Consider the following 24022-nt stretch of genomic DNA (forward strand, 5'->3'; position numbering starts at 1 on the left):
AAAATTTTCGTTTAAGCTCTAATTTCTATCCCAAAACTCTGTTAAAATTTTCGTTTAAGCTCTAATTTCTATCCCAAAACTCCGCTAAAATTTCTGTTTAAGCTCTAATTTCTATCCCAAAACTCTGCTAAAATTTTCGTTTGAGTACTCCATTCTTGTTAAGACAGAGAACTGACTTGAGCATCGGAGAATCTTGCCGGAGCAACCCCTACTCCGGTTTAGACTTCCTTTGCAGGTCCCGACGGCGACCGCGGCTCCCTCGACTCCAGCTTCTCCGGCGCAGGCGGATTTTTGCACCAACAATGACTAAGTTGACTAAGATCTTGTCTTGATCGGCTCACTTGAATTTTGGATCAACTAAGTCTCCTGTCCTCTAAATTATGGCTTTCTATCTTTTGTCCATACTGAGAATCGGTTGACTCAGTTTTCCACTAGGTCGACTCAACTGACGTGCCAAGTATGCCATGAGTTCTTAAACAATCTTTCTTCTCTAATTTGATTTCTAGGCTAGACTTGCCTTTTTAATTTGATTTAATCCTCATTAAAAATTTTTGTAAGGTGTGTCTAGTCTAGAGTTTCTTCACTAAATCCTTGAGTGATGGTTCTTCATTTAGTTGATGGAAAACATTTGGAAATAGTGAGCACTTAGAATTTGAAACTACACATCCTCATAAATAATATTAATAATTTAATAATTTATACTTAAATACTTTTGTTATCATCAAAATCAATCCAGGAATCAACATCTTGACCGGCCCTTCAAAAATCATTGCCCTTCTCTCTGACTCTAGCTCAACAACCTAAGCCAAATCATCTTCCCGATGGCAATAGGTGGCTTGGCTCTTGTCATCTTGATCTACTTCCTTGATTGCTTCTTTATCTAGTTTTTCTTCTCTATCCTGATTTATTTGATCCTCCTCATCTTCTCCCGCTTGTTCAGGTTTTCTAATATTCAAGTCCTCCAAGTTCTCTTCCTTACTCTTCTCCAGATCGAGGAGATTCTACTTTCTTCATCAACTCTCTCTCTCTCTCTCTCATCTGTGGATCTCCTCCTCCATAACGGGGACGAGAGATGAAGAAGAGAAGGAGAGACAAAGGAAAGAGAGAGGAGAAGGAGAGGTGAGAGGGGCAGCAGAAATGGCCCGCGGGGGGGGGGGGCGGTGTTATTTGCCGGGGGAGGAAGGGGACTGAAACGATCATTGCATGGCATGAAGACGTGCCGTTAGAATCTAGTCAAGTTGATGACCAGCTGGATATGAACCAAAGCGGGTTTAGTAATTTCTTTCCGGAACTTCATAGCTTGAAATATTGACCCATGCCCATCTTTCAGGGGTCAATATAAGTTATACATATAGCCAAATCTATGCATATAACTTCTTGAAATAACTTTTCACCTATAATATATTCAGAAATATAGAAGACTCACGTTCTCCCAGTAACATTTAAAAATAATCTCATCATAAAACTCGACTGTATTATTGGTTCTACAAATTCAACAGCTTTCAAGAAGAATAATGTGGTGGCCAGTGAGCGCAAAAGAGTTCACATGGTTTCATCATTTAAAAAGGATAAAAAAGTATGAGTCTAGGGGTAGATAAAAAAGCTGATGACCATGGGATAACCGTACTTATACGAAGGTGAGGTGATTAACTGCAATGCACTACTCGAAGTATAGGAACAAAGCAAAATTGTTGGTACCATCTTCTATATCTACGGAGACAGCTATATTACATACTCCTCCCTCCCACATAATCTTTACGAGCTTTAGTCTTCATGATCTGAGCACTCAGAATTTCCAAACAATCTCAAATTTTTTTTTAAGAAAAATCTGAGTATACTAATACTTTTATCCTTTAGAAATAATCAAATATTTATTACATAATCATTTGAGCATGTTGTGAGACTTAAAAAGGAGCGAGAGAATCTGTAGGCGTTAATGGATTTGCAATATAAAATCGAGATACTGGAGATAAAAGTAATACAAGTTCCTCTGAATCTGATCTGATTTGCAATAGGAAAAAAGAATCCTACAAGATGTGGAAGTTGAAATTTAAAAAGAGAGTGCATGATACATGGGTAAATTTTTCCTGAGAACTCATCCACCACTTGTATAAGAGTTTTAAAAGAAAGGGTCATGTTTAAGGCGTTAATATTGGAAACCCCGACTGGTGTTTGAAACCATTTCATGTAAGCTAGAGATCACAACATTAACAAACATAGATAGCCATTGAATTGCACCATCAAGCAAGCTAGGGCTCAGATATATCAAATCAGAGGAGGAAGGGAGGCCATGAGATGCTACCTCTTAAGGGAAATTTCCTACTCATATGTATAAATTCCTAGGCTGGTGTAAGACAGAAAGGCATGACCACTGAGCTAATGCTCGGCTTTTACATACATGTCTATCAAAAATAAGAATAGCTGTAATGGTATAAAGATGAATATTACTTCAAGAAAGGATACATATACATATACCCCCTTCACAATTACAAGGTAGATAATGAGGAAAAGAAGCAAAATGCAGCAGTCACAAGAGGATGCATGGGCCACTGCAAAAATGCTGCTACCTAGTTAGGAATGGGAAGAGCAAGTTTGTACATGGTAAAGGCATTTTCTTTATTTAATACATAGCCATCCATCAAATGCTTGATCCTATTAAATTATTGACATCCATTAGACATAGAGTTCTATCGAGAAGGCTAGCTTGACCAAATACAGAGAGAAACATACATTAAAGAGTACATGGATCTGCTAAGACTAGCCTAACAATGGTCAAGAGGACATAGAAGAAGCCAGTAGAGCTTGAGATCCAATTAACAACTGTGCAAGCCGGTGAAAATGGATACGAACTTCTGAATACTCTGGGTTGGTCATGTAATTAGTTTCTAGTGTACTAATGTCCATGCAAAGAGAAAAGAAAGAAGAAAAGAACATGTCTGGTGTCAGTATTTCAGGTATGTTTGATGACCCTCATTATTTTTAAATAATCACAAGAGCAATCAATTACTTTAGAACAAAAGAAAGCACATGTGGGAGTGATTTTGTACAAGTAACACAAGGAATCACAGCGAACAAGCAGCACAATGAAACATATTCTTTATATCAGTGTGAAAACTAGCACCAGCAGAATTTTCACCTAATTCAGCTAGCCCATTTTGTATGTTAGTGAAAGAATGGCAAAGTATAGTCAAGCTACCTTTTTATTATTCCAGCAATCAAAGAGACCCAGCTTAACCAGCAAAGTAATTTCTCACCTAATCTTCTTGATGGTCTGATTTGCCTATTTTCCTTTTCCCCATTCCATCATTCCAAAAGAAAAAGCTTAATCAGCAAAGAAACATCTCATCTGAGCTTCTGGACTGGATGATTTGGGTATTTTCTTTATTTACCATTCCACAGCAATATTAACATTTCACATAAATATTTAAATCCTTGAGCTCCATTGTCCACTTGAAAGTGTTATTGTCAACTTACAGTGAGAATAGGGAAGAGACCATTTATTAACAAAAAGATAAAACATTAATATGCAGGAAACATACTTCTAAGACTTATTTCAGTTGCCCAATTCCCAGGCAATGCTTGCTTGTTCTTTAAGGGTAGGATAAAGAGCCTGGGCAAGATTAAGAAGAAAATGATCTGCACCATGTCTTGCTAAGAGAGAAACCGACACTGGAAGATTATCACGCATTCCAAGTGGTATATTAATCTGTAAACAATGCAGTATGTAGAGTATAAAAAATATAGGCAGTCAAATTTGTGATTATTCATTAAGTAATATAGACCATGATTTGCCGAACCAGACCAAACCACCCGGTTCAGCCCGAACCGAGCCGAACCGATGCAAAAACAATCTGGTTCAGCCTTATTTTTCGAATCAGGGTCGAACCGGCCTGAACCGATCTGAACCGGCTGAACCACTCGATTCGGTACGATTTGGGGCTGAACCAACCAGTTCGGCCTTGTTTTTATTTTTTTTTTCTTTAGTGTTAGTGGATTGGATTTTTTTATTATTTTTTTATTGTTGGTACAGTACCATACCATATCAGCTAGCTACTGACATACCGGCTAATACCAGTTCAGCCTTCCTTAATATAGGCAATTATCCGTTACAAAATACCAATACAACAACAATAACAACAACAACAACAAATACCTGGCAAAACCTGGACATTCCAGCAATAGAGAGCAAGCTAAATGCTCTAGCACGATAAAGTTCCAATGTATGAGCCTCCACACGTAGTTTAGGTGGGGGTCCAGGAACTGTAGGAATTGCAAGGACACCATGATCCTACAGAAACATAAGAAAAATGAAGGTAACAAACTTCAGATATAATAGGAGACCATAACCGGTTAGATATGAAAATTTGAGTACTCAGATTGATAGCGGGGGAAAATAGAAGTCTGGATGTTAAATTCTTCATCAACTTTCTCTGAAGCTATTGCATCTTTCAGAAGATATCTCAATTCATTTGAATTTCCTGTTAGCTCAACTATCATTAGAAAGAGTCAAGTATGACTAGTTACAAGAAATTAGAAGTGGAGAGATTGCAAGCACCAACTTATAGCTTGTTCATGAACTTGTCCGATCCCAGAACAGAATTAATCACTTTTACTGAATTGCTTGTTTTACAATCAAATGAGTCTGGTAAATATGAAAACTAACAGTAAAGGGATGCTAAATGTTTAGTTTGCATAAGTAAGAAAATCTTTACTTATTTTCAGCAGATGAAATATACCTCCCATGCTTTAAGTGGAAAATAACGTATCAATAATTGAAGGAAATTTATCAAGGTTCATTCACTATCCTCTTAGCTTTAAAGGGAAAAAAAAATGTTTCAATCTATATAGCCCACATTGCATAACTTAATTACAGATCTAAATGTATACAAATATGTATTTTGCTAGCTATATAAAAACCAACAAAGTGCTTGCTTATTTTTAGGTGCTAACTATCAGTGGTTTACTGATTCATAACATCACTGTTGATGTCAGGCATTTCAATAACTGCAACTTGTATATGTCAAAAAGTGTAACAAAAGTAAATTGGCGATGCTTCCATGCATTTGCAAAAGTCGTCACAAGAATAAGCCATGATATATGAGTATGCGCATGTTATAATGCTACAATTAATTGGTAATTGTGACAAAAAGAAATTACTAATTAGCAAGCAAGGAAGCATGTTATCTCCTAAATTCTATGAAAAATGAATGGGTTCATGTTGTATGCTTGTAAATAGTATTGCTACCAAAAGAAATGTTATAATTGGAACTTCAAAATTAATTTAAAAATATGAGATATTTGATACATTACAAACTTTGTTCAATACCTTCATCATTGACCCACTCCACGATAAGGCCTGATATACATTGTTGATCCCTTTCCTAATAGTTTAAGCTTTTGAGATTTAGTGGTTAATTAACATGGTACCAGAGCTGGAGGACATGAATTCAAATCCTCATTAAGGCCAATTTTTCTTCAATTCACCAGCTTGTTATTTTGAGTCTTTCTTATCTTGACTCGTTCCCTTCTATTATCTAGAGTCATTGTTGACTCATTATCATAGTCATTTCTGATTCATGTATGCCTTCATGTGCATGGTCTAAGCAGTGTTATGGCCTAATATGCATTGTTGTTTCCTTCCTTAAGAATTCATGCTTTTGGTGTTGGTAACCACTCCAAACAACAAAAGACCACTTTTAATTCCATTATGATTGGTACAACTCATTGTTGGATGAAATGGGAGAGCTCTCACCAATATTATATAATATGTAATATGGAATTTGATAGTTTTAAGAGTCCAATGTGTATCATTCACATTCTACACTGATTCATCAAGCTTATCACAGGAGTCAAGGTAACATTACATAATAGCGTCTTGACATTAGTTCCTCATGCATAAGGGTAGAGTGATCATTAGTACGGTTTCTTCTGATGAAAGAAAATGTTGATAAATATAATATAAGCCACAGGGTGTTAACATTTCAGGTCTGGACTTCAAGTTGTACATTGCAAAGAGATAGCTTGGCCATGCTCAATGATTTTTTACCAATCTCTCTTTCAATCCCCAGATGATGTGGCACACCTGCTGGATATAATTTCCTCCTTCGGATGTTCTTTTTTTAAAGAAATCCTCTTTTAGATGTTATATTTTGTAAATGATCAACATAGTAGTCTTGAGTCTTGACTCTTCTCTTTGTTCTTCCCTCTCAAAAGGGAAAAAAAAAGACTCTTCTCTTTCTTCTTTTTCCATAATCACAAAGCCAACATTGCATGAAAATCAACTATATTGTAGGCCAAAGCTTCTTGCTCTGCATCACATTACCATCAACAGCTGGTCCAATGCGGAGAACCAAATATATGGAAGACTAAGAAAATTTGATTTGATATATTCTCTAATGAAGGAAGTTATGTTTAGAAAAAACTAACAAAGAGCTTTAATGGGTCCTGCATGTAAAAGTTTGAAGTGGGCACAAAGTCAAGTTATTTTGTCAGTTAAATTTGTCTATGAGGGAAGATAATTTGAAGATCAACCACCTGCTTCTGACCACCTGCATAGATACATGCAGTCTTGTCATCATGAAACTGAACTGAGATTAATATGCTTTCTTTGCTAACAATTTTTTGTTATGTTTTAAACAAAATTTGAAATTTTTAACCGCTACTTGTTTTTCTCTCACGCTCAAAAAAAAAGGGTTTTGTTACCTTTGTATTAAACAATCATCTTTAAGAGGTATGGTGATTTCACCTAAGCAGGAGAATCAGCATTTGACATTTGGCATGGTAATCAATGAGCCAAGAAGTTTCTCAAGATATGGACATATATGGCACCAAAGTTAGTGTCTCAGAAAATATCTCAACAAATTGATAACAATATTTATAGAAAGTTAATATCTCAGAAAATATTTTAAACAAATTGATAGCATCTTGACTTTTTTGTACATGAAATTTGTCTCCAAGCTGTTTCATCCGTTAACAGATTTGTAAATTTCATTTTGGTCTAGCTTTTTGTTCTAAATTTAGGAAGCCCAAGTTGGATCATGGCTACATTTACTGAAGTATGGATGGCCTTTTCTAGGCACTAACAGGATAATATTTGGAAAATATGTAGGATTTAGACCTGGATTCTACTCACCATAAAAGTACTGGGGAGGTCAGGGTGGCTATATCGATTTGTGCATCTACCTATACATATAAAATACTAGCTTCCACAATCCACAGAGAAGCAGAAAAAATCAAGAAAAGAAAAGATGAGAAATTCACACACCTAACAATAAAATAATAAAGCTAAAGTAAAGCTAGGAATAAAAGAGAGAGAAAGGCAATACCTCCAAAAGAGCACACAGGGCAGCATGAAGTTCAGTTCTCATGGCACAACACCATTCTATGTTTTCACATGTTTCTGAAAGGGCTTCTGAAACTCTTTCTGATATTCCAGGACCTAAATTGGGTTTGATAGTATTGACCCATTCTCCATGATTAGCTTTGAACTCAGACCTACCCATAAAACTGAAACTTTAGCATTTTTGCATTATAACTTAATAATAGTAGTATAGGACAAGCAAAGCATAATAAATATTGACAAAATCTAGAAAAACTAAAAAGAAAATTTTTCTGCAGAAACTTTATGAGGATGGACTTGACCGTTATAAGGTAGTTTTGATAATGTTGGGGACACAAAAGATTTATAAATTCACAAAGTTCGATATCAATAAATACTATGTGACCTGCTAAGAAAGGTCAATAAAGTTGTGCAATTAAAATGTATATAGGAAACCAGAGAAGGGAATGGTCAAAATGGCATCTGTCTTTCACTATGTAATCTTTAAAAACAATATGGATAAACAACTGGTGATTTATACTAATACTATATAAAAGCAGCTTGATTTCCCAATTTTAAACCCTTTCCAGACACTTATGGACTTTGAATACTCCAAAGGGGGTTGACTGTGAGAAATACTCCAAAGAAGGAACTCTCCTTGAGGGAGGAGTTCCATGATTATATGCATAATAAGAATTTTAAGTCCAAAATCTAAATTCATAGTGACCAATTATAGCAAAAACTTAAACTTATTTAGATTAAGAACACAACATACCTAGTAAGTTTTAAAAAATTTTACGATAAAGGTGTGTTAGCATCTAATCAATGTTAAAATCTTTTTAAAATTTATCTTATATCTAAAATCCTTAGTTGTAGCTACAGGCATTCAGACACACACCATAGCTAGTGCTATGCAATGTATGATCTCACCATCTGGAATAAACATAAGTTTCAATATAGGTGATTTTGTTACAAGTATTGGCAGATGCATGGGTGTTTGTCCACACAAATCAACATGCACCAACAAATTTGTACATGCATCCATTCATTCAAGCATACATGCAAGATGTGTATAGAGATGTGCTATAATGCATGATTTAGCACAACATGTGTCACCAATAATTCAGGCCTCAGATATTGACTACGGAATGTGCTCCTGAGAAAGTACAAATATGAAAATATGCATCGCACTTAACTAAAGGTAATAACTTATTCAAATAGAAACAATTATCAAGTATTATTGATTTAACCTGGTCTATCTTGATTTAGAATGTCAAATAAATAGCAGTTCTGCAAGATAGTTAGGGGAAAAGCATGAGAAGTTTGTCATTGAGACTAGCTGCCAATTTTTCCTGCTTATGTCTGCTACATTGCTTATGTGGTTGACAAGGATATATTGAACATAGATACAACTTGATACACATGCTGATGCAACAAATCTTGAAAAAACATGATACGTTACAACTACAATGCAACAATATATAGCCATGCGTGCATCCTCTCACATAAACATATTGTTCATATAAACATATTGGTTTCTCGTTACAAATCAATCATATTGTTCATGCACCATATAAGAAAAAATATCAAAGAAGCTGTAAATAGAAGCCGGCAAATTTTTATCAGCTCAAACAGAGGTGATAGAATTTTTATTGAACCTTTTTATTGCTCAATATAAATTGATAATTTATCTACCAGCCTAAAATCAGTCCACAACCTTTTCCTATTCACATTGGTATTGTTTAATAGACATTCTAAATTTAAAATTTCAACTAAAAATATTTTTATTCTACTCATAATTAAAATAATATTTTTAACCAGTAAACAATGATTAGAAAAATTCTATTTACTAAATAAAGTAATATTATGTTGTTTTTTCTTTTCTTTTATCAAACTTTGAGCAAAGCAAAGCTCAGTGGACTATAGGGAAAACCATGGTGTTAAAATGCAAGCAGGTCTTGCCACATGGGTAAGATTAAGCATGATTAGACAATTAACGGATATGGATTACTCAATGGAGGATATGGTTTACCATTTGAAAGTAGATGGGAGCCACAGGGTGGCACATGATGTGTGAAGAAGTGTGCCAATTCTGGAGGTGAAAGCCACCAGCTCCACCACAGGAAGGGTAAAACTGACAATTTGTTTACCTGTAGAGAAGAAACAGTGAGTGGTAATTCTGTGGCTTGTGATAGGCTGAAAGGTATATACGGTGCTTTGGACCAAATCCGAAATGAAGATTCAAAAGTGGGAAATCATTCAATAAGGCCATTTTGGTAGATTTTTTTGCAATGTTCCCAAACAAGGTTTTCTAAGAAAGAAAGGAAAAAGGAAGAAACAACACTTCCTTGTGGATGCTGGAGGTGTTGCTATATAAATTGTGTCCAATTGCATTTGCCAATTCCTTTCCATCCTTCTCTTCCACTATACCCTCTCCTTCAAGTTAGGACTGTTGGAAACTGTGTCCTAAAGCCAATTGTCTATTTATAAATGATTGTACTTTTTGTAATTTGTATATGAATTATTAATGGATAAAAATTATTTTGGGCAAGTTCATCATAAAAGTGTATCTTTCTTTGAACTCTTATGTTATGATGAAGTCCTTAGAACTGTAATATAATCAATAAAAGAAGATTTATCAAATAGTTCTTAAACTTGTTCGCAATCGAATGATATGTTATTAACAAGGACAATAACGTTTATCGAGTATAGATCATTGTATACTACATGGGTTGGTTGTTCTCTTAATCAAAGAGTGTGAAGACACTGATATGACGTACAGATGAGATATAGGAGTACATCGTCACTGAATAGTGACTCACTTGTAGAATGCTCTGCTGTCAAGAGCAACTCGTAAAGGATATGGACATAAGTGTCCCTCCGATCTGAGATCACCACAGTGACTTACAAGCAACTCACTGTGCTTTGGTGCTGGACTACCTGTATTTCTAATACAATAATGGAAGGATACTGGGTACAGTCAAGTACTTGTAAAATCGGTACGTAAGTCAAGATAGAATTGATCCCTCCGGATTACAGGAATTAATGCATCACTGTATCTCAATCTAGTAAAATCTTGATCAAGATAATCCGTACAATCTGTCACAAGATTTGAAAAAGATTGAAATACAATGTGGATGACTAATCCAGGATTAACAGTTTAATCCTACGTCATCCTGAGCATTAGGGTCGAAGGGATGAATTATGCGGTAACCATATGTCGAGGTTCTTGAATGTTGCTTTGCAAATATTCGACCTATCCAGACGTCAGGTATCATTACTAGATGGTTACGACGATTAGTATAAGAAGGGGTTCCTATACTACCAGCTTAGTGCTTTAACTTATGGAGTCACACACAAAATCAAACAACGTAGGAAAGAATTGACCTAATATCTATGTGTTCCATTTGAAAGTATGAGACTTGATTGAACATAAAGACTTAATTGATAAGTTATCAATCATACGAAATTAAACACTGACTATGTCCAGCTAGTACTGTACATGAGGCACAGGTTTGATTTCGAAGATGAATTTGATCAAATCTATGATTCAAAAAATTATGAAAGATCGGATTCGAGTCCTAGTTATTTTAGATCAGATCTAATTTCATTGGGCTTGAATTTATTAAGGCTAAATTGGGTTAATTATCTAAGTTGGACTTGGATCTAAATCCTAATTAGATTAAGATTAGCAGTCTTTTCAAATTTGATTCAAATCAGATTCGAATTAGATTCGAACTGAATTCAAATCTGAATCAAATTCGATTTGGTGCACTAAGCCATGTTTCCCTTGCATTCTTTCACCTATTTGGCCGACCAAGATGGAGGAGGGGTCCCCTTGGGCATGTGGCATAGAGAGAGGCACAAATTGACGCCTCTCCTACTTTCTTTAGGAATCCTCATGGTTTAGAAAGTTTGGATTTGATTCAAACTTGGAGAGTCCTATTCCTAACCTATGAAGGTATTTGATTTGATCTAGAACCTCTTATCTATTTAAGGAGGGGTTTGAAGAAGGAGAAATCAATTTAGCAATTGATCAAGCAATCCATCAAGCCATCCTCCCCTTAGGCGTTCTCTCTTTGGGCTTTTCTCCCTTGGGCGTCCTCCCTCCTCTTGGTGTAGTGGCGTGTGGGCTTCATCCTAGCTTCGAGATCAAATCTCAAGGTTCTCCTCTTCTTCCCTCCTGAAGAGTTCTTCATCCCTCTCTCCTACATTGTCTGACGTGCAAGCGAAGTAGAGAGTCTGGACATCTGGAGCTCGCGAAGCAATGATCTTCATGAATCAATCAACATCGATCATCTTTCCACTGCGTATCAAGGTAACTTTCATAAGAGTTATGAAAATTTTTAAATTAAAAATCTCTTCCTTCTTCCTGGCATCCGATCTGATCGGATAAAATTTTTTCTTCAAGGACATGATAGACTAGATAACTGGAGAGGATAGAGATCAGTTGAACTTTGTCTTATAGAGTGCAAATTCAAAACCCACTTGACCTGAGTGCCATAACCTAGCACCACCTTCGACATACCCCAAGAACATTCAAAAAGAATCAAGGTATTATATATGTATATAATATCCAGTCCTCATTATAATTATAAAATAATTCAGGGTATTCGCCATAATGGACAGACCGGGGCCATATCCCACATGTATCAATATCTGGTATGTATCCCATACAGCCATGACTGGTGTATTGGAATATTTGTTCTTCCTAGATAGTTAACAAAGACCAAATTATAGAGTGAGTTTAAAGCTATCCCTGTATTTTTCTCTCCTTTGTGCAAAAGATATATGTAAAATACTTTGTCCTAAAATCTTTTTCAATATCAATCTTATTTATGAGTACATTGTGATAGATAACTAATTTTCTACACAATAATCTCTCTCTAGTTGCTGAAAGTTCCCACCCAGCCTCAACACCTGGGAAGGAACAATGGTGGTGTGCCTCCATCGTGGCACATAACTTCACCCTAGTCATTAAATCAATTTATATATTTGGGGATTGCCATGACATTATTTTGCAGTCTCCCATTTCCTCCTCAACTTCAAATTTTACAGCAAAAGAAGGAAGAAAGTAACTAATGAAATCAACAGCAATCAATACAGTGAATCCACTGAACAAGCCAGACCTTTGAAGCAGCCGCATGGAATGGGAAATAGCTGCCAAGGATGGTATTCCAGATGTTTGATTTTCAGATGTGTTACTCATGAACTTTCCTAAGCTTGGAACTTTATGGTGAATGTAGTCACCAAGGTTTTCATGGTTTATGATATCGCCTGTAGAAAAATCAAAATCATATATCAGAAACAAGCCAAACTTTGAGAGTATGTCACAACAAAGTACTCAATGTATCTATAGATATAATAAAAAGGTAATTACTTACTCCCGAATAATTTCTCCATAGATTTATTGACAATATGAGAAATTTGGTCAATTGGAGAAGTTAAGCATTGGAAGCAGTCTTCGGGAATAACAATGCGAGTTGGTTGCTTCGTAGTGTCAATTGGTAATTGCAATAATACATTGCCTACTCGAGTCAAGGTGATGGGGTCTCTAGCAAACCATCCTAGATAAAACACTTGGGTCAATTACTTCATAGGAGACAAAAATGATCACCTTAGATTAAGAGCATGAACTCCATCAAGACCTGAAATTTCTCAACTATTTATGAAAGATGACAACAGCATATAGCTTTGTCATGTTATTACATATGGCAGAGTTTCATATGAATGTAGGTATCATCATTATTACTAATCTTGCAAGAAGAAGGAAAGACTGACCAAATAATAAAATTTATTAGCATTACAATCAACAATCCAACAAAAGTTAAGACAGTAAAAAAGGCTCTGGAACCATTTTAAGAACTAAATTTCTTTTTCTTTTTTCTTCAAATGAATCAGTAAATTTTTCATAACATTATAACTGATATTTCATTATCTAGAAAAATGCCAATATCAAACATAAAATGAAATCTTGACCCCTAGCTTCAATAAACTGTCAAAGTGAAGGAGCAGCATCTAACCAGCGAATTCCATTTTTCATGCCTTTCATAATTTGCCAAATACAAATGGCTATTAGGACAACATGGCTAGATTGGATACTGAATTTTAAACTTAAAAATCAAAAGAAAACTTCACATAAGTAATTATTTCTAGAACGTATCTCTGAGATATGTCAAGAAAGTCTAAAAACTTGGATCCAAGATTGACATGTCTTATCATGTCATTGACCTAATATAAATAAATGATACTGATGAATACTTTGGCAAATATCCCATTTCTGCTTGATATGCACCCTATTGACACAATGTGCCCATCATTATATGTTAATAGTGCTATAAATGGATTCAAAGTGAATCGCATGAAGCATTGGTTGATGACAGTGTTCATATCTCTGAGGATCACATATACATTATACTTAAAGAATAATGATGTTATTTTTTCAATGATGTGGATTCTCCATCTTAACCATACAGTGTGAAACTTAACAGCATGTTAAAGAGAGTCTCCCTCTAATGCATAGAGAAATAACCCTTTAATTGTTCCTAGATACTGTCCATTAGAACACCCATAAAATGCAAGAACCCATTTCACCTATAGATGTGTAGAGAAATAACCTTTTGGTTTGCTAGACTCAAAACCAACCTGATAATGAGCCAATTTAAGGACTAAAATAGTAGACAAGTTGCTTGAGTCCAAGTCCACTTAATTATAGGAGCAATCCCAGTTAAACCATTTGCACTTGTTACCACCCTATAAATTGGCACCAAGTGAAAAGAATATAAAATAAATCCTTACTTGATGTCCCTAAAAAGCTGCAGCAAAATTGTTGCTTAAGAACTTCGGTTAACCATCATGCTGCCAAAATTTTTTGATGTAAGTGGATGCTGCAGTTTGAAGTACAATCTCGTCTAAACACCGAAGTAACTAGGGAAGTTAAAAAATTTAACACAATCAGTTGATAACAAGATTCCTCCTTACCAACGGTATCAAAGCTTTGAGCCATAGGAATGACATTGGTTGTAGATATGATGCCATGTGAAGGACGAAAACCAAAAATACCACAGTATGCTGCAGGAACTCTAACACTTCCACCCGTGTCGGTACCTATTGAAATCATTCATAAACCAAACAAGAGACACATTAGAACAAAGATCGAAGTTTACCGAAATTGGGATTATGCAAGAAGAATATTTGAATCTATCAATGTATCCCTGGAGATGGTTCAACTAATATGTGCTGTGCATGTATATGCATGTATGTTTGTTTGTATTGAACTTCTCACTGGCATTAACTAACAATCTATATCATTTGCATATGTATTTTCTAAAGGATGATAATATGTACTTCAGGATACTGCTGAATGAGATGTTCATGACAGAATTAAGTGTTTGTTATTTCTTAAATATGCAGTCAAATCAAATTCTAAAGGTTTTACTTTTACATAATAATACATATAATGAAACCTTTCTTCTTCTGCTAATTTGATCGATATAAAAGAGACACCTAAATAAGTTCCAGAAGTTATACTTCCATTGAAGCTCAAAACTTCAAAAAATAAAAAGGAAAAATACCAAATTTTGCTGATAATGCAACTCAAAGATTTTTTTTGGTTTTAATAGTATAATAAATGAATGATCATTCGAGTATAGACTTGCCTATCTTCTTTGGAAACTTTTCTATCCTCAAAGACACGCTCATCATATTGTATGAGTATAGATTATTTATGTTCTTCGCATACTACCCATATGGTACTTTATCCATTTTTCTGGTTTATAATGGGCACTGGCTCTAACATAGTCAACTTTTGCAGCGTTGTGTAACCACCGTAACTTTGCTCGATGTTAAACTTCGTAAAGAACTAATACAAATGGGAAGACAACTGCCGATAAACACCATATGATTCCAGCAAAGAAAGAATGTCAATAGGTCCAAATGCTTGATGGTGAAAAAAAGAAATTCTACATCATAATAATTTTTTACTGCAAAATATATGAAACTCTAACTCCTCAAAAATATATTATGCTAGAATTTGATATTTATAAAAAGATTATTATAAGGCAACAAAATAAAGACCATGAAATTCATCGAGCTTTAAGAAATTTAGGAAAAAGAAAAAGACTACCTAGAGAAAAATCAACAAGCTTCGCCGCAACTGCCACAGCGGACCCACTAGATGATCCTCCAGGTACTCGATCAGGAGCGCATGGATTCGTAGGTGTGCCATAATGCACGTTTTCACCATTTATGCTGTTATGAAAATTATAATAATAAATTGGATGCTTTCTCTCATGGGAGAAAGCATTAAAATCTATTAGCGAATGAAACTTCCCAAGACTAAAACGTCAACCTAGAAGATTCACTAGAAGAATAGCAAAGGCACATTAAACTGTACCCATCCTACAGAAGGTGCAACATGAAAGCTAGGAAACAGATTAATCTCGTGGCAAAAGTTATGAGATAAGCATGCAACTAATGGAAGTATCCATAAACGAACAAGAGAAAGCATTATAAGCAACGATTATAACCTGTATGCCATCTCATCCATGACAGTTTTACCAACACAGATTGCGCCGGCATCAATAGCTGCCAAAACAACAGGAGATGTGGATGTAGCTGGACGATGCGTCCTTGCCCACTCAGGACTGCCAAAGCCCGTGACATGACCACTGATATCAAATCTGCAAATTAAAGAAAACATCGAACAACATTGAATGTACTCTGGGACAAAATCACAGTGTAGTAACAGGACTAACAATCAGAGACAACTCGAACTTGAGCTCTTGAGCAAATAATGAGTAATTATTACAAAAAGAAGAGAAGAAGACGATGTAATTTGAATCAAAGGTCATGGACCTGAATGTTCATGAGTTTAACAATGTAATTAAGACTCTAATGTGGTAAGAAAATCGGATAAACCCCAGAGAGAGAGAGAGGAGCGCACATATCTTTGACGGCGAAGGTGAGGCCCTGCAGAGGTTGGTGAGGAGGAGAGTGAGGCGGAGGGCGCAGTTCAAATCTTTCGATGAAGGCTCCGTAATCATCGTCTCCTTTCACCTCCATCCTCGTCCAAGTACGTGAATTTCTGGTTCCAGAGCGCGATATCTGATAAATTGGTTGGTGGTCACAAAATTATTTGGTTACCATTCTTTATCCGCTGGGATCCCGTACGATCATTCCTATCCCGAAGCATCGGCATCGTCCCTGCCGTCAGAGCAACAAGAAATAGAATGGACGATAAGATCTCACATGTGGGACCATGGTGCCACTCAGCCGACAGAAATTATTGCCTGGACCACGCCCAGGTAAACCACCCAAATCCCACGGTGCTCAACACGCCACATTATTCCTTGGATTTCACGAATTCCAGATTGCGCGTCAACCACCGTGAACGTGCACCGAGATGCGCGCTGGTCTAGCTGGGCGTGGCCCAGGCAATAATCTCCTCAGCCGTCCATAAACACATTCCTCATCATCTCGTCTTTGTCCGTACCACCCCTAACTCCACAGGTTTGCCAGACCGCGCAAATCCCACGGTGAATAACACGCCACGAGACCCCTGATATTTCACCGACTCTCGATTGCGCGCTCTCCACCGTGTATGTGCTCCATCATTTGCTCCAGTTCATTTGCACCCGCCAAGGCCTCATTAACGAAGAATTATTCCATGCACCATGTGCAGGTGAACCAGGACAAATCCCGAAACAGATGCATAGTGGAGAGCATGGCGTGTTATTCGCCGTGGGATTTGCACGATCCAATTGCACCTGGTGCATGCAATACGAAGGCCTCATTAACCCTGGCACGCAATGAAGAGCCCATGATTGTAGCGATGGGATTCGATAGTCACGTGGGACCATGGTGGGGCTCAACATCAACAGTATGTCTTTGTTATGCAGTAAAGAGTTTGGAGATGAATAAAACAGAGCGTTTTGTGTTAATAAAAAGGGAGCGCTCTAACTGAAGCAACTGAATTGTAACAGCTGCAATGACAAAAGATCAATGATTGGCTACAAGGCTGGTGAGCTGAATTCTGTTATTCTGTTAGCTGAGTTAGTTGTGCTAGTTCTCTTGTAATTGATATCTAAGGAACTTCCTGTATAATCAGTACTCATGGAAATAAGAATTCAGAGATTTGGATCTGGTTCTTCATGTTTTCCTTCTCTGGTAGTTTCTTTCTTTTGGTGTTTTTATTTATGTTTGTATCAGTTGTATCAGAGCACTGATCCCGACAACCATGGCGGAAGATACTGGGGGTCAAGAATGGAGACAGAAGATGGCAACCATGATGAAAGAATTTGAGGAACGATGGGAGCGGAGACAAGTGGAGTTGAGGAAGGAGACTGAGGAGCTCAAGAATCTGTTAGCAAGTATCAATCTTCAACACAATGAACTTGCTGCTAATATCAATCAAGCAGGAACATCTCAGACTAGAGATCGTTCTATGAATGATTCTGGCCAATCTTGGATGCATTATCCAAAATTGGATTTCCCTTGTTTTAATGGTCATGAATTAGAATCTTGGCTAGTTAAAGCAGATTACTATTTCGAGGTAACCAATACATTACCTAGAAATAAGGTGAAGTTAGCTGCCTTGTATTTGGAAGGAAAAGCTTTGCAATGGCACCAAGGGTACATTGGGCTTAAGAGGCAGGAGGTTTATGAGAATTGGGAAAAGTATGTGCAAGGGTTGAGATCTAAGTTTGGGATGCAGACCTAGCAGATCTGAAAAATTTGAAACAAACTGTTGCTTTGCAAAATTATTTGGATTCCTTTGATTTGCTGTACATAAAGGCGGGAATTAGAGAAGATTAGGCTTTGAGTTTTTTCTTAACTGGATTGGTAGATGAGTTACAAATGCTCGTTTGTATGTTTAAGCCCCAAACTTTATCTGATGCCTATTCGTCAGCAAGATTTCAAAAAATTACAGTTGCAGCAATACAAAATAAGCCAAAACTTTTTACCAGAACCACACCTTATTTAGCATATAACCCAAATTATAAACCACCAGTTCTTGTGATTCAGACCCAAACCTTGCCCACCTTATCAAAACCTATCACCACTAAAGAAATACCTAGCCATTCATCTTCAACTACTATTTTCATAACTTCTATTAATACCACTAAACTATTAGGGAATTTAACCAGTAAAGAATTCAATGAAAAAAGGGAAAAAGGGCTTTGTTTTTGGTGTGATAATAAATACATGCCTGGTCGCAGATGCAAGAAAAAGCAAGTGTTTACAATGCAATTGTTGGTGGATGAGCGTGAGGATGAAGGTGAAATTGTTGCAGATGACTTCCTAATGGCTAAATTTTTTAATTGTCTTTGAATGCTATTAGAGGAACTCAGGGACTACATACTATATGTACAAAAGGGGCTTGTGGCAAGTTGCAAATTCATATTCTCATTGACATTGACAGTACTCATAATTTCTTGAGTTTGCAAGTGGCTAAGAGAATTAAGTGTCCAATGGAAGATGTTACTGGAGTCATGGTAGAGGTAGCTAATGGGCAGACTTTATAATGTCATTCTATGTATAGAAATTTCAAGTGGCAAATGCAGGGTCACAATTTTATGGCAGAAGTCTTTATACTGCCCTTGGCCAATTATGACTTGATACTAGGAGCTCAGTGGTTAGCAACTTTAGGTGAGATAAGGTGGAATTTTTCAAACATTGTAGATGAAGTTTAACTGAAACAACAGAGATTACTTGTTGCAAGCAGTACACATCAATTCTGTAGAGTTGATTAATGAGAAACAACTCAAGAGATTGGCCAGCAAAAGTCATCAATTAGCTTCAATGCAATTGATCGTATAGAATGGGAGTTCATTTTTGCCTCAAAGCCTTTCCTTGTACACTGCAGAAGTTGCTTCTTTTAATAATTGGCCTGAATTACAGAATTTGTTGTATAAATATAAAGAGGTTTTTGAAGAACCTAGGGAGTTGCCACCAAAAAGACTTTATGATCATAAGATTCCTTTAAAGGAGGGCTCTCAACCTGTCAATATGAGACCCCACAAATATGCAGAACTTCAAAAAGATGCCATTGAACAGATGGTTCAGGAGATGTCACAGGCAGACGTAATTCAGCATAGTAGCAGCCCATTTTCAAGTCCAGTAGTCTTATTAAAGAAGAAAGATGGTACTTGGCGAATGTGCATTGATTATAGAGCCTTAAATTCTCTCACTATTAAAGACAAATTTCCAATCTCAGTCATAGAGGAGTTGTTGGATGAGTTAGGCCAAGCTGTGGTGTTTTCAAAGATGGATCTCAGATCTGGATATTGGCAAATAACAATGGCTGATGAAGACATCCATAAGACTGCTTTCAAAACTCATGAAGGTCATTATGAGTTTTTAGTTATGCCATTTGGGCTAACCAATGCACCATCAATATTTCAGGCATTGATGAATGCTATTTTCAAGCCATTTCTGAGGAAATTTGTCTTGGTTTTTTCGATGATATACTCATCTACAGTAAATCACATGCTGATCATATTCTACATTTGGAGTTGGTGTTGCAAGGAATTAGCCATTGGCTAAGATGAGTAAATGCTCCTTCGGATGTGCTAAATTGAATATTTAGGCCATTTTATATCAGCTGCAGGTGTCCAAACTGATCACACTAAGGTTGAAGCAGTTAAGCAATGGCCTATTCCTAAGACAGTTAAGTAGCTTAGGGGATTTCTTGGCCTTACCAGCTATTATCGAAGGTTTGTGAAGAAATATGGTCAGATTGCCAGACCTTTGATAGATTTACTGAAGAAGGAATCTTTTTCTTAGAATGCAGATGCTCAAGCATCCTTTGATTCTCTGAAGAATGCTATGACAACAGCACTTGTGTTGGCCCTGCCTGATTATTCCAAAGTATTTGTGGTAGAAACAGATGCTTCGGAAGGTGGGATTGGAGCAGTATTGCTACAAGAAGGTCATCCTTTGGCCTTTATTAGTAAGCCATTATCACCACAATATCAATAGTTGTCTGTATTGATAGGAAAATGCTGGCTATTCTTTTTGCTATCAAGAAGTGAAAATGTTACTGGTCTCCTAAGAAGTTTATTATTAAAATCGATCATCAACCACTGAAGTATTTGGTTGAGCAGCGTATGACTACTCCAACTCAGCAAGTTTGGTTAGCCAAGTTGCTTCAATTTGAATTCGAGATTTTTATCAAAAGGGAAAAGATAATGTGGTGGCAGATGCATTGTCTAGATGTGCACATACTGCACTTAATGCCTTGACTACAATTTTTTTGACCTCTGACTTGTTAACGTAAATTAGGCAGACATGGCAGACTGATCCCTTACTGCAACAACTAATCTCAGAACTACAAACTGATCCTACTTCCCACAGTCATTATACCTATTACTCTAATCACTCAAGAGGAAAGGGAAATTGGTAGTAGGTAATATGGATTCTGTCAAGGATCAGCTATTGTAATTGTTCCACAGCTCATCAATGGGAGGCCATTCTGGTGTACAAGCTACTGCAAAGAGACTTTCTTCAGTAGTCTATTGGCATGGTTTATGGAAGTCAGTTAGAAACTATGTCAGGGATTGTCCAATCTGTCAGAGGTATAAATATGAGACTGTGGCTTATCCTGGTTTATTACAACCACTGCCTGTTTCTCAAGGTATTTTTACTAAACTTACTATGGATTTCATTGATGGATTACCTAAATCCCATGGCAAGTTTGTGATTTTTGTTGTTGTTGATAGACTCACTAAATACAGCCATTTCTTTGCTCTTTCTCATCCCTATACAGCTCTAGTAGTAGCTCAAGTTTTTATGCAGGGTGTTTTCAAACTCCATGGCATGCCACATACAATTACATCTGATAGAGACCCTATTTTTCTTAGTACATTTTGGAAGGAATTATTTGTAATACAGGGAGTGGGTCTTCAATACTCTACTGCATATCATCCCCAGAATATGGACAATTTGAAGTCGTGAATCGATGCCTAGAAACTTACTTACGATGTGCTGTAGGTGACTCAATTCATAAGTAGACTGACTGGCTTCCCTTAGCAGAGTATTGGTACAATACCAATTTCCACTCTTCCATTCAAATGAGTCCTTTTGAAGCTCTTTATGGAGTACCACCTCCAATTCACATTTTCTACTTTCCTGGAGATTCATCTGTGGCAACAGTGGACATTGAATTAAAGAATAGAGAGGAACAAATTAAGTTGCTGAAGCATCATCTCATGAGAACCAGCAATAGAATGAAACAGCAGGTGGATCAGCATCGAACTGACAGAGAATTTACCATTGGAGATCTTGTGTTTGTCAAACTACATCCATATGCTCAACGTTCTCTTAACAAGGCTAATTCCAAGTGTCAACCTCGTTACTTTGGCCCATTTTCTGTTGTTGATAAGATTGGTCGGGTAGCCTACAAATTACAGCTTCCCCCTGATGCCTTAATCCACAATGTTTTTCTTGTTTCATTACTCAAGCCTATATCAGGTTCAATTGTTGCCTCTTCATGTCTTCCTCTAATGTCATGTCAATCCACTGTTTATCCACAAGCAATTCTGGATCGAAGGATGGTCAAACGAGGTAATGCAGCAGCTACTCAATTTTTAGTTCACTAGCAAAACTCTTCTCCAGCTGATTCTATTTGGAAGTTTGCTGATGAGTTGCAGCTGCATTTTCCATCTTTTTTCCTTGAGGACAAGGAAACTTAAGGGGAGAAGTATTGTTATGCAGTAAAGAGTTTGGGGATAAATAAAATAGAGTGTTTTGTGTTAATGAAATAGGAGTGCTGTAACTGAAACAACTGAATTGTAACAGCTGCAATGGCAAAAGATCAATGATTGGCTAAAAGGCTGACCAGCTGAATTCTGTTATTCTGTTAGCTAAGTTAGTTGTGCTAGTTCTCTTGTAATTGATATATAAGGAACTTCCTAGTACTCAAGAAAATAAGAATTGATAGATTTGGATCTGGTTCTTCATGTTTTCCTTCTCTGGCAGTTTCTTTTTTTTGGTGTTTTGATCTATGTTTGTATCACTCTTGGTATAGGACTGTTCTGTTGATTTTGGAGGGAAATTGAAAACTCAAAATTTCCTTCAATTTTTTTCAATCAAATCTCTAGCTTTCTTTCATGAAGTTTAGTCCCATATTGAAAAATGAAAAAATAGAAAAGGGATTTAGTTTGAAGACCCTTCTCTTGGGCTTATGAACATGCACGCACGGCCCGGTCCAACCCGGCTCGCACGCGCGTGATCGTGCCGTGCCACGCCCGCATTTGTAGCTGGGCCCATATTTTGTTTCTCTAATTGTGATAGCCCAAAACCTAGACCCAAGACCAAAACGAAAAAAAAAAAAAAACAGGGGATCAAAAACCGGAAAGAAGACTCCGGTAGGAGTCTTCTTCTCCGGCGAGTCCCGGGCAAATTAGGACTCCTAGGACCCCTCGGAGTCCTAGGGTGCTCTATAAGAAGACCCCTTCCCTCTTGAGACCCCAACATCGACCTCCTTCCTCTCTCCTTCTCTCCGATTTCCTCGAATTAGAGCCGCGGACACCGTCCGATTTCTCGCCGTAATTGCTCGCCGGCGAGGTCTCCGGAGGCTGAGGTAAGTTTCCCTCTTCTTCCCCTCCTTCTTCTCCTTCCTCCCATGCTCCTGTGCACGGCTGCCGGCGACGAGTATCGCCGATCTTTCGGTCGGGAAAGACGCCCTGTTTTTGGGCCTTTTTCCTTGGATTTTTCGGCACCGGCGATCGGAAGTGATCGCCGGCCATGTCTCCTCCGTGACCGGGGGAGTGGCCCCCGTCGGCCGCCGGCCTCCGCCGCGGCGGCCGTGGCCCGAACGGCCGGTCAAGGCCGGAGGACGCCGGTCCTCTGTTCCGACATGGGAAGAACTAAGAAAAAGAAGAAAAGAAGAAAAAAAAAGAAAAAGAAAAAGAAGAAAAAGAAAAGAGAAAGAAGGAAAAAGAGAAAAAAAAGAAAAGGAAAGAAAAAAAGAAGAAAAAGAAGAAAAAGAAAAGAAGAAAAAGAAAAGAAAAGAAAAGAAAAGAAAATAATAATAATAATAATAATAATAAATATATATATATATATATTTATATATATATATGTATGAACAAATAAATAAATAAATAAATAAATTGAAATTGATGAGAGAGAGAGTTTCTCTCTCTTCTCTCTCTTCTCTCAGTCTGAACCCTGACTTTCTCTCTCTGGATTTGGACTTTCTCTCTCTAGAATTTTCTCTCTCTAGGATATTTCTCTCTCTTGATGGATTCCTCTCTCTCTAAAGTTATTCCTCTAGGGTTAGCTTAGGGGAAGGCTTCATCTGATGATTCTGATCGAGTTTAGAGACGAGTCTGATTTTAAGCGAGATTTTAATTTTGGGATTTGTTAGATTTAATTTTGAATTAAATTAATGTAAAAATATAATTTTGGATAATAGGCACGGAAGAATTTCCTAGAAGTTAGTCGATCCGTTCATTTAGTGCTCCGTGAAAGGTAAGTAATGAATCATCTTCTCGAGATATTCCATATTTATTCTGAAAATAAATAATTATTCTCTGAAATTATGCATGATTTATGAAATTATGTTTTGAAAGAAAAGTGCTTTTGAAATGTTATGGTATATCGATTTATGCACATATTTAGTGAAAGATTATGATATATGTTGTGCTACTAAGTGTTTTGATATAGATCGAATTTATGCTCTCAGCCTAACTATGTTTC

General features: G+C 36.9%; 1 protein-coding gene and 1 long non-coding RNA gene across 4 annotated transcripts; one reads left to right on the forward strand and one right to left on the reverse strand.

Annotated features, from left to right (window-relative positions):
• Nucleotides 1-3410: 3410 nt before the first annotated feature.
• Nucleotides 3411-16525, reverse strand: LOC105057785 (amidase 1). 3 transcript variants are annotated; one of them, XM_010940479.4, is made up of 9 exons: nt 16263-16523; nt 15847-15999; nt 15444-15568; nt 14300-14425; nt 12703-12885; nt 12448-12595; nt 7326-7494; nt 4154-4288; nt 3411-3706 (listed from the first exon to the last, which is right to left on the reverse strand). In XM_010940479.4, exons 1-9 carry the CDS (start codon nt 16379-16381, stop codon nt 3554-3556), a joined length of 1311 nt encoding a protein of 436 aa, XP_010938781.1. In that variant the 5' UTR covers nt 16382-16523; the 3' UTR covers nt 3411-3553. The 3 variants fall into 3 exon arrangements, with proteins under 3 accessions (XP_010938781.1, XP_073104454.1, XP_010938782.1); XM_073248353.1 differs by lacking the exon at nt 12703-12885 and having other exon boundaries at nt 16263-16525; XM_010940480.4 differs by lacking the exon at nt 15444-15568 and having other exon boundaries at nt 16263-16518.
• Nucleotides 16526-17029: 504 nt separating this feature from the next.
• On the forward strand, nt 17030-22271 carry LOC140853842 (uncharacterized). The gene is made up of 3 exons (XR_012136987.1): nt 17030-17339; nt 17537-20954; nt 21116-22271. It is a non-coding gene; the product is annotated as an uncharacterized lncRNA (long non-coding RNA).
• The last annotated feature ends 1751 nt before the right edge of the window (nt 22272-24022 follow it).

This window comes from Elaeis guineensis, chromosome 14 (assembly GCF_000442705.2).
Source record: "Elaeis guineensis isolate ETL-2024a chromosome 14, EG11, whole genome shotgun sequence".
Taxonomy (NCBI): domain Eukaryota; kingdom Viridiplantae; phylum Streptophyta; class Magnoliopsida; order Arecales; family Arecaceae; genus Elaeis; species Elaeis guineensis.